The sequence below is a fragment of the Equus przewalskii genome, chromosome 14 (assembly GCF_037783145.1).
Source record: "Equus przewalskii isolate Varuska chromosome 14, EquPr2, whole genome shotgun sequence".
NCBI classification, from domain to species: Eukaryota; Metazoa; Chordata; class Mammalia; order Perissodactyla; family Equidae; genus Equus; species Equus przewalskii.
This window is the reverse complement of record NC_091844.1, coordinates 16,169,605-16,181,547: the sequence shown is the minus strand read 5'-3', so window position 1 is coordinate 16,181,547 and position 11,943 is coordinate 16,169,605. Positions and strand designations below refer to the sequence as shown.

General features: G+C 41.2%; 1 gene segment (V, D, J or C); it reads left to right on the top strand.

Annotated features, from left to right (window-relative positions):
* The first annotated feature begins 8,704 nt into the window (after window positions 1-8,704).
* Window positions 8,705-10,450, top strand: LOC103564934 (Ig kappa chain V-III region PC 7940-like). The segment is given in 2 exon segments: window positions 8,705-8,780; window positions 9,017-10,450. Coding segments are annotated over 2 exon segments (396 nt in total).
* Window positions 10,451-11,943: the final 1,493 nt, after the last annotated feature.

The window sequence follows — 11,943 nt, the reverse complement described above, 5'->3', positions numbered from 1 at the left end:
CAGATGGAGCCTATGGGCCTGTGGGTTTACTTTGGTGGGAAAGTTAGTGTTCAGAGCTCAACCAGCATAGGAGGACTTTTCAGAGTTTGGAGACAGTCCTAGACTGCAAATTTCTCAGACTCCACTCTTCTGATGGTGAGAGTGAAATCTGTCCCAGACCAGCTGCTGCTGATCCTGGTGGGCATCTTGTTAACTCGGGGGGCGGTGAGGTAAATGAGAGTCTGTGGACCTGCCCAGATCTGTGCTGGTAACAGAATAAGAAAAACTTCCCATCTGAGTAGAGGAGGCTATCACTGGACCTGCTGCTGATAGAGACTCTCTTTCCCAGAGAGAAGGCCAAGGACACTGGAGCTTGGGTGAGCACAATGTGCCTGCTGCAACCTGCAATCAGAGGCACACGGGGCTGATCCACAGATGCTTGGATTCTATTAAAGCCAGGATGGGCCTCTGTGGGAAGCATTCCCCCAATCTAGCTGCCATTGTATTGTGACAAGGTCTGGCAATGGAAGGAGAATCGTGCAAGGCACTTCTCCAGGGAACATAATTCTTTAAGCAGAATCCTTTGTCCTCCTTTCTAAAGCCTATTACTTATTACCGTCTTCCCTCTGTCCTGGAAGCCTTGTAAAAACAGGCAGAACTAGCAATAAACATATCTCAAAGAACAAACAGCAGCCCCCAAGGATGAGGGGGTCTATATTCTGTTAATTATATACTCGCTGTCCTCCTAACTTCTTTGAAGACCCTGAAACTATGTAACCTCTTCCTAAACAGTCGATATGTATGCTGCACATCTGGTATGTAGATAACCACCTTTGATTATTACCTTTAGTCACGCACTGCCCCTCATCTATTGTTCCCATGACGACAATAGTTAGACCACCTCGTGGGATTTTTTCCTATATAAGTGTACCCTGTCCCCGAAATAAATTGGACTTGCTTGCAACTGCTTCCAATCTCACTTCTAGCACTTACACTTTCGCCGACATTGTCTCTCCCGCGGGAACCTGGACTCTGCAGAGGCTGGACCCCGGCAGGCCTCCCAGGGTGGGGCCAGGTCCTAAGCAGGCCTGTCCTCTTCCAACACCACTCTTCTCAGGGAGCGTGAGGATTGTCCTGAAGAAACACTCCACTCAGGGACACTCTCTCATCTGGAACACTGTAACAGGAGCCCAAAGATCTGGGATGCTGGCATCATGTTGCTGCCTTTTAGCCTTCTGAGGCAACTCAGAACCTGTCCCTAGGAAAGACCTGTTTATGAGTCTCTGATGATGGACTGAGACTGTGGTAGGGTCAGTAAGGTGGTTGATGCAAATCCCCATGAAGGCTGAAGGCAGAGCTGGTGGAATTGAGTCTTGTTGTTGCGCCTGGTGATGCTCTCTGCCCTTTTCTGTTCTGTTATTTAATTTAGGGTTACTTATTTCCTTTTCTGCCATATTTCTGTGATTTAGATTTATATTCCAAAAATATACAATCCCAAGAAAGAAACAGAATTGAAGTCTGAAGGGGCCTCCTGAAATTACCTACTCTGTTCCCCTCTTTCTCTTTCACATCTTCACAAGACACAGGTCCTTTCTAGAATCTTTCCCACTCTAACAGATCAAAACATTTCATTCCCTTTCACAGAGGGTAAGACATATACATTTAACATGGAGAAGAATACAAATGGAAAGCAGTGGTGCCCTCAGAACTCACTCACTTAACCCTACTCTCCTTTCTCGTTTCCCCTCTGTCCTTATCTGGGACCCAGTGCATTAGCAGACCCAGCAGCTGAGCAGGGAACCTCATCTTGAGAAGTTGAACTGAGGAGTCCTGGGCTCCCCTGGGTTCCCCTAGGCTTCCTGGGTTGCCATCCCTACCCCAAGCACATGCCCTGGGGGTTTCACAGATATGCCTGTGCCTCCTGCCATGTAAACAAATGTCTAGTACTGATGGGATGTGGCCCATGTGTTCATAATTTCCCGAACAGGGTCGGGGTTGTCTCTAAGGTACATCACAGTATCTCATGTAAAAGAACAAAAGAAGTTCTCTGTGAGGCATCAGACCGTTCTCAGCTGTCCCTGTCACTGTGGAAGATTGGCCTTGCTGTCCTGGGTGTTGCTTTGTCTTTCATTGGTTGTTCAAGTTTCTGTTGTTTACTTTCCACAAATTGGTGAATTTTCCAGTTTTGCTCCTTTATTAATTTCCAATTTCATACCACTGTAGTCAGAAAAGATACTTTGGTAAATGTTTAATCCTTTTACATTTACTAATGCTTATTTTGTGACTTAACATATGGTTTATCCTGAAGAATATTCCCTGTACACTTAGAGGAATGTGTATTCTGCTACCACTGGTTGAAACGTTCTATATATGTTTGTTAGGTACATTTGGTCTAAGGCATAGTTGAAGTCCAGTGTTTCCTTGTTGATTTTCTGACTGGATGATCAATTCATTTGGAAAGTGGGGCATTAAAGTTCTCTACTATTATGTTATTTTCTATTTCTCCCTTCATATCTGTTCATATTTCCCAAATGTATTTAGGCGGTCTCAACCTGGGTGCATATATATTTAAATTGTTAAATCCTTTTAATGAATTGCCCCTTTTATTATTATATAAAGACTTACTTTGTCTCTTATTACAGTTTTCAGCTTAAAGTCTAACGTAGCTGATGGAAGTAGAGTTATTCCTGCACACTTTCGTTTTCCATTTGCATGGAATATCTTTTTCTATCCCTCTCTTTGAGCCTGTGTATATCCTTAAAGCTAAACGGAATCTTTTGTAGGTAGCATCTAATTATGTTTTGTTTTTTAATTCATTCAGCCACTTTATGCCTTTAATTAGAGAATTTAATCCATTTACATTAAAGTAACTATCTACAGTCAAGGACTTACTAACACCATATTATTAATTTCAGCCTATCCATACTTTCAGGATGAACAAGGAGAGGAGAACAAGTTGTTGCCTAGTGACACAAAAATTTCTGCTGCCTTCTGTATGTGTGCCCTGAGCTTGTTCAGAGGCTTTTAAAATGTAGGATAAGAGGACAGTTGCAGTGGGAATGCCATCTAAACTCTCTTCAGCATCTTCAATTGACATTACAATGGCTCCAAGTTGTGAGATGTTGATGAGAGACCATGGTGACCTAAACATTGTCTCGAGTAACCTTGGTACTACAATGTGTTGAGAGTGAGTTATTCCTCTGAAATAATCATGGAAAAGGATGCAAAGAAACCCATAATTGAGTTTTCTATTATAAGGTTTTTTCAGGGCATTTTAAGGTGTTCACTCGCTGCCCACGGTTTCATTCATTTATTCCCACCGGTCAACATCTAGACATTAGTGAGCAAACAAGATACCACTTTCTCCATGTTCACATTAAGCTGGGGTGAGTCAGAGACACCAGCAATTAAACATACACAAATCAAATTGACTGCAGTCAGTGATACATGCTATGAAAGAAAATAGACCAAACGATGTCCATGTTAAATGGGGGTGAACAAGGATGGCAGCTTCATGGAGCAGGTGTCCAGAAAAGACCTTTCTGAAGAGGTGCCATTGGGACATTGAATGAATGATGTGAAGGAAGTGGAGTATGAGTGTTTCCGGCAGAGAGAAGCTGCAAGACAAAAGCCCAGAAGCATGACTGAGCTTGGCAGGCCTAGACAATGTGGATGCAGAAGAGTTAAGGTGGACACAGAAGAGTCACAGAGGAGAATGTGGTTCACAATCCCCCTCCACCTTCCCCTTCAAGTATCATCATGGGACTCCTGGGTAAATCACAATGGCAGACAGGATTTGACATTTCTCAGAGCTTCCCTAGAAGATTTTCCCTCCAGGGGACAATTAATAGCCAAGATGAGCCTCCTGCGAGTAGGGCAGGCCATGTTACTTAGCAGAAAATTAAATTCTAACACCACAATTCTTGCCCCAAAGTTGAAACTTAATAAACGTTTGTCGATGGAATGAATAGCAGCTGTCACTGTTATCAGAAGTCAGTTCTTCTTGGAGGAAAAGGCATTGCCTCCTCTTTCATGAATTAAATAAACTTTGGAGAGATTTGTTTTTACCTTTTTCCCTTTGAAACCTCCCCAGAAGAAGACAGCCCCACTGCCCAATGGTCACTTCTCCCAGAAGGGTTGTTCCAAGTCCTTCATTGGTTTTCCTTCCTTTGCACAGGATCCCATCATCCAGAGCTTCTTGGAAGATAGGACTGTATTCTTGATGTCTTACAAAAATATCTGCAGCATTAGAGTGATGAAGGATCCTGAGGGACGAGGGTGCAGGTAAAGAGAATAAGATTTTTGGGGGGCGCTGGAGAAGTCCTAGAGAGACCTGCTCTCAATGCCAGAAAGAAGAAAGGACACACTGCCTGTTCCCTGCCCTGTCCACTGGGTAACTCCTCCCTGAACTTCCCATGAATTCATCTCCACATGTCACAGGCCAGGAGACCTCCAACAGGTCACGCCCTGAGAAGTTTTGCTGCCATGACCCTTGGATAGGAGAAAGTCCAATAGCCCATTCAGAACACTATTCCTTTGTTCAAACTTCATCACCCAACATTTCCCAGCCCACTAACTCACCAGCTCTTTTTCTACTCAGTACTTACTCTCCATGGTAGTAGGGTACTTTGGCAATGTTGGCCTGCCTACACACTTCTATAAGAAAGGATACAATGCTTCCCGGCACACAATTTACAGATAGTGCTTTTTGGGAAAAACTTCTCAAATAATGTTCTTGTTTAAGGGAGGGCGAGCTATAGTCCCTGGGGAAAGTCTGGCCTTTTGCTGTTCGGTTTTTTTAAATAGACTAATTCATATACCATACAATCTACTCACTTAAAGTGTACATTTTGATGATTTTTTAGCATATTCTCAAATTTGTGCAACCTTCACCACAGTCAATTTTAGAACATTTTCAGCACCTCAAAAAGAATTCTGGATCTTTTAGCTTGATATTGTCCTATCCTCCATCACTCCCCAGCCCTGGGAACCCCAATCTTCTATCTGTCACTACGGATTTGTCTATTCTGGACTTTTCATATAAAAGAATTGTGTACTCTGCACTACCTTGTGACTACTTCTTTTCCTTAGTGTAATATTTTCAAAGTTTTTGCGTGTTGTAGCATGTAATGAGTACGTCATTTCTTTGTCCGGCTGAACACTATTCCATTGTATGGATATGCTCCTTTTTTTAATCCATTCATCATTTGAGGAAGATTTGGGTTTTTCTCCTGTTGGTCTATTATGAATAATACTGCTATGATCATCCATGTACAAGTCTTTATGTAGACATGTTTTCATTTCTCTTGTGTATATAGCTAGGAGGAGAATTACTGAGTTATATGGTAACTCTATGTTAACTTTTTGAGGAATCACCCAAATGTTTTCCAAAGTGGTTACATCATTTTACTTTCCCATCAGCGAGTTATGATTTTCCAAATTCTCTACATCCTCATCAACTCTTATTGTTGAGTATAGGTATTTCAGTGAGTGTGAAATGGTTTTATTTTTTATTTCTCCAACAACTAGTGGTGTTGAACATCCTTTCATTTGGTTATTGGCATTTATATATTTTCTCTGTAGAAAGGTCTATTCAAATTCTTTGCCCATTTTTCATTGTGTTGTCTTTTTATTTTTCAACTTGGAAGAGTTTTTTATATGTTCTAAATACTAGAATCTTATTAGATATATGATTTGCACATATTCCTCCCATTTTGACAGTTTTTCACTCTCTTAATATTGTCCTTTGATGCACAAAAGTTTCTAATTTTGATGAGGTGCAATTTTTCTATTTTTTCTTTTGTTACATGTGCTTTAGGTGTACAATCTAAGAAAACGCTTCCAAGTTGGAAACCATGAGAATTTACCCCAAAGCTTTTCCTAACAGTTTTAGCACTTATATTTAGGTCTTTTTCTACTTTCAGTTAATTTTGTATTTCATGTGAAATATGGTTTAAAATTCATTCTTTTGCATGTTGATATTTAGTAGTACCATCATCATCTGTTGAAAAGAGGATTCCTCCCCTCTTTGAATTTTCTTGGAATGTATATAAAGTTATATTGCAACACAGCAGTACTCATTAATCATTCCTGCTTTGGCATTACAATGATAGTGTTGTGTAGATATCATAAAGACCATATGGACTGCAAAGTCTAAGATGTTTATTATCTGGTCCTTTACAGAAATTTTGTCAAGCTCTGCTAAAGAGGGACCTTTTGGTGATCACACTATGAACGGGCTTCCCTCTGGGAGTGTTTAGCCTCGTATCATTTCTCATTTTTGTTTATTTATTTGTTTTGCACTTAAACGTGAATAAGAGATTTACTGAGGTCCACTATTTGTCATTTAACTGTCTGGTGACTTTCCCATCATTCCTCATCACTATTTTCTGTGCATGAATATAATGCTTTCTCTGATTATACAACTGATTAATGCGTGGGCAGATTAATACATTCTTAATCCATATTTTCAGAGCCTAACGCAATGCATCGCTAGTCTTTTGGACTTGCAATTTGATTTAATTTTTGATCAGCATTATGAAGTTGTAATTTACATGCTTACAAAATTCATTCATTTTGAGTGTTCTAGTCAATAGATTTTAGTAAATATGTACAGTTTGATATCTACCATCACAATCCAGTTTTAGAAAATTCCCGTTCTCAAAAAATGTCCTTAGGCCTGTTCATAGTAAATCACTGCTCCCACATCTGGCCTCATGAAATCAAACAATGATCTGCATTCTGGCTATATAGTTTCTCCTTTTCTAGAATGTTCATATGAATGAAATCATATAGTATGTGGTCTTCCGTGTCTGACGTCTTTCACTTGGCATATTTTTGAGGATCATTTAAATTTCATTGGTGGGTAATATTCCTCCTCCCTCTGTCCTTCTATTCACTGTTCCAAGAAAAGATATGTAGAGACATGCAATCTTCTCAGAACAGGTTTCTCTAGTGGATTTCACAGGAAAATTATTTCTAGATCTAATATTTAAGTTTTCAAAATTTTAAGGCAGCTAACTGATAACAAGAATACATGAAATTGAAATTAATAGAAATATATACATATTTTTTCATTATATATATATATATATCGTATATATGTGTATATATAGACACACACACTTTGGATTGGATATATTAGCTTTTGACAGGTAGATGCTATCAGAGACCTGGAAAAAATCTGAGCTGATTGTTGGAATTTTAAAGTCTTAGCAAAAGAAGTGAAAATGATGTGGGACTGAGATCGAGCGCATCTTTCAAGATAGAATGAGAGGGAAGAGAAATCTTGCAGATGCTTACAGAAAAGAATCTTTGCATTTTGTCTCCAGGTCCTAGTCTGGAGGGCTGAGAGCATATTTAACGGATGATTTTGAAGGTGCTAAAATCACTCTGCTCTTGGCTGAGAGCACACAGTAGGCAGGCGCTGACCCGCTCTTATTCCATCTACTCTGGATACTGGATAAGAGGGAATCACAAAGAAAAACTGGAAACACACCCAACAGAGAATCTTTGCTTAACCAAACTTTATGCAGGCTCCTGAACCTTCTCCTAGGTCCATCTATGCACTTCCTTGTAAAATTTAGTTTTCCTAGAATCCTGCTAAGTCAGTTTAGCAAAAGTCCTCCATATCTGCTCACTTTTGATATCGCATTGGTTTCCTCATCCTCCACCATTCTTCAGCTGATATCTGATCACTCTGGTGTGTCTTTAGCAAAGGTCTTGTTTGGCCAGTTTAGCTAGACCCTCTCCCCCCACCCCCCACCCCTTAGTCCTGATGTTTCCTCAGGAGTTTTCTATTCACTGACCCCCACCTTGCTCCTTGGCTATAAATTCCCACTTGTCCAGCTGTATGTGGAAGTGAGCTTGTTTCTGAGTGAGGCCTCATTTTTCCTATTGCAATAGTCCTGAATAAAATCTGTTTTCATCACTTTAACCACTGTCCAGCTCTAGTTTTTATTTGATACACCTCACCATCAATTTTTGCTAACTTCTTGATAGCTAGAATTTGATTCTAGTGTGTTTGATTGTATGTGTGCTTGAGTGTGTGTACACGTCTTCCCTAGGCTTCTGGTTACTCAAGGGAGGATCCTGTGATTCTTACACGCCATGTGACTTTTTCCAAGCACCCTTGACTCTGTCCTTGATCATTGCGTAGTTTTTACTTTAGGCAAAGAGCTGAGCCTGTCTTCATTTTGACCATCTCTCCAGGAGAGGGAACCACTAACACATGTTCCTCCATTCAAGAGTCACAAGCAGCAGTGCCACAATCACTTTATAAATCAGCAAGCAGAGAAACAAGTTCCTAAGCTCCTGATCCACTTGACATCCAAGAATGCCTTTGAGGTCTCTAATCACTTCTGTGAGAGTAGGTGTGAGATGTAACCTCACAGTCAGCAGCGGGGAGGCAGATGATGCTCAATCTCATTGTCATTGTGTTCTTAAAACAATTTATATCCTAACAAAAGGGCAGCCCTATAAACTCCCCCACACGGCATTTCAGATAGACTTAAGGCAAAGATTCAGTAAACTGGTCACAAAATCCCTTGAGACTTGCCTGAGCTACACTGGAAAGTTTTTGTGACCCCAAGTCCCACTGGGTGAACTGTGAGCAGGTGTCCCCTTTGAGCATCAACCCAAGCTCTTCTGAGCTGATTTGCATGTCATTAGGCAACGCTCCAGAAGCTCACAACATCCTTAAAGGCAGCTTGTCAGGGCCCCTGAGAAGCAGCCTCTGGTTCAACTCTCAGAGATGGGGTCAAGGGCTTCACTGCTGTGGATCCTGCTGCTCTGGGTTCCAGGTGAGAGGGCGGGTATACAGAGGAATGTTGGCAAATTTATGGTGGCCATCCTGCTGTCTGTGTCTCTGGCTTTTGGTCCTTGGAATTAAAGCATTTGTTGTAGGTTTCAAGTTACCCAATTTTCTGGCTTCTCAGACTGTTGCTCATAACTGTGATTATAGGTGTCAACAATGCAATGGGCCTACATTGGGATGATCTCAGTACATCTGTTAAGTTTATTGTGTTTATCATTCCAGACGCTACTGGGGACATTGTGCTGACCCAGTCTCCAGCCTCCTTGACGGTGTCTCCAGGTCAGAGCGCCACCATTTCCTGCAGGGCCAGTGAGAATATTGGTTCTTTTGGCATGTATTTTAACCTTGTCATACATAACCTTCACTGGTATCAACAGAAACCAGGACAGCGTCCTAAACTCCTGATCTCTTCAGCCTCCAATCTAGGGTCTGGGGTCCCAGCCAGGTTCAGTGCCAGTGGGTCTGGGACTGATTTCACCCTCACAATTAATCCTGTGGAGGAGACCGATGCTGCAAACTACTACTGCCAGCAGGGTAAGGAGTCTCCTCCCACAGTGATCCGGGTCTAAACAAAAACCTCCCCAGGCAGCTGCTCACTGAGGCTCAACTCTCTCAGATGCTCCTCCCCACCGGGACCTCAACCCCCTGTGTCTAGATTATTTGGAGAATGAGGTCAAACTATGAACCGGAAGATTCTTACACCAATGTGTACGTACATGTGCCCCACATGACCTGTTTTATAATTTAGTTCTCTTATTACTACAGACCTCACACGAAAGATCTCTGTAGTTGTTTTAGAAAACTAAGAATTGTGACGTAGTTATTTTTTCCCCTTTGATTTCTCTATCTTTGTGTTATTCCCCCAAACTAGGTCTTCATTTCTAGGTATATTTATTTGTCCTTTTCTCTTCGTCCAACTTTTTGTGTTCTTTCTCTATGATGCAAATGGCGAGGTCTTCTCTTGTCTTCTCTCTTTTGTCTGTTTCTGTTTTATCTGTTTCCTCATCAGTTGGACAAGATATTTTATGTGTCCCCAGAGACGTTGATGCGGTTACATATGGAAGAAATATGCAAATTGTATGATGTGTGGTAGTGGGTCAGGGAGACAGTGATTAAATGGCAGAGTGCGGAACTTCACGCATGAGCTCTAGGTGGTGCTCTCATCACAGCTCTACTTACTTTCAAAAGGGTTATGACTAAAATTCAAACTCCTGGCAACTATCATCATCTCTCCTTTCCTTTGCTTTTTTGCAACAACACTTTTATAAATCTGCAGGATTCAGTGCTACATCTTCAGCCATTCTGATGCGAAATAAACTACGGGTGACAGCCACCATGACAATATTCCCGACATCACCAACTGTTGCATTCTCTCTGGGTCTCGTACTTAGGATCCTATTCTATTTTTACACATGGTTGAATACAGGATCTTTAACAGTTTCCAACTGTACACTTGGTTCCATGAATACTTAGCTCTCTTTTGTGATAGTTACACACATACATTAGATTATGTGTAATAGGACTAATAGGGCACATGTGTATGGTGATGGAAGGTAATTAGTCTTTGGGTAGTGAACATGATGTAATCTACACAGAAATTGAAATATAATGATGTACACCTGAAATTTACATAATGTTATAATGCAGTGTTACCTCAATAAAAAAAAGAAATTCTGCTTACCTGATTTCATTCTCCTAGAGCGGAATGTGAATAATGGGCTGGGGTATTCCTTGCTGATGAAACAGAGAACATTCACAGTTTGCACATGTCTAGTACATATCACTGGAAAACAGGACCAGCTACATAATTTGTGAGCCTCAGTGTAAAACGACATGCCTTAAAAGAATGGACTATGGTAGAAGTAATAGGATGCCACAACAGATATAAGGTCAGAAAAGCCCATGGCTTCCGTCTTGGACACGTTTGCTCTTTGTCTTTTGACTCATTATCCCTGAGACAAGCCAGCTGCCATGCCGTGGGGCCACCTTGTGGTAAGGGAATGAAGCTTGCCATTAACCATGCAAGTGAGATTGATGTGGGTCTCTCCCAACCAGTAGAGCTCTGGCCAGTAGCTTGACTGTAAACTCATGCAGAAGTTTGAGCCAGAGTCACCCCTCTGATCTGTGCTTGAATTCTTTCAGACTCTGTGACATAATAAACGTTTGCTGTTTTAAGCTTCTAGTTTTGGATATCTGCTGACACATCAACTGATAACTAATTCAGATTTTGGTAACCGAAGGTGAGCTGCTTGGACTGAGGGGGCAGAGGCGTTACAGAATGAAGAAAGGATTTGGAACCCAGACTTGTATAAGTAGGAAAGCAGCCTAAAATACCACTTAGCTGCAAACCCTTGCTACTCTTCATCAAAATAGAAGGGTGACACAGAGGGCAGAACCAAAAGCTGAGCCAAAATACATAGTAAATTATTCTGGGACCTCAGACCTAATCAGGCATCTTCCAACATCTGCCCTACTGGACTTCATTGTTGCTGTGGACCAGAGAGTCCTTTGTGCTACCCGTTCCCTCCTTTTTGAAGAGGAATGGCTATGTTGTTATGATATTCCCGCCTTACCGCTGTATGTTGTTTGTGGAGGAAGATTTCTTGTGCCTTTTCTTTCACATGTCTAGAAATTGAGAGGAACTGTAGTTGAGGATCTATGCTTCAGGAACCACACCAGAGCAGCCTCATCTGCACCTAGATGTGATTCAGATAATGAGAATCTGGACTTTGAGCTGATGCTGTAATGGGATAAGACTTTTGGAGACCTAAGATTTCGGGTGGTATATTTTGTGTGTGAAAGGACGTCAACCACTAAAGGCCAGAGGTCAGGATCATATGAACTGCAGATGAAGCACTCACTAGCTTCGTAATATGTACTTTGGGAAAGATTTTCCAATACAATAGCAGCTTATTAATGTGCTTTTCATAATGTGCAGGATGATGACAAAAGTGTGTGTTGATTTGGATACCACCAAGTACGTCCTTGGGATCATACAGTAATTTATCTGGATTTAACCCGAAACTCTGAGTTATGCAGTACTGAGTAATGCAGTATGCTTTCTCTGTTCTGGGAATTAAATAATGTGATTCTTCTTTTTCTTCTGTCAATCTAAGTAATGTTTAATATTCAGACATTTCCCACACTTT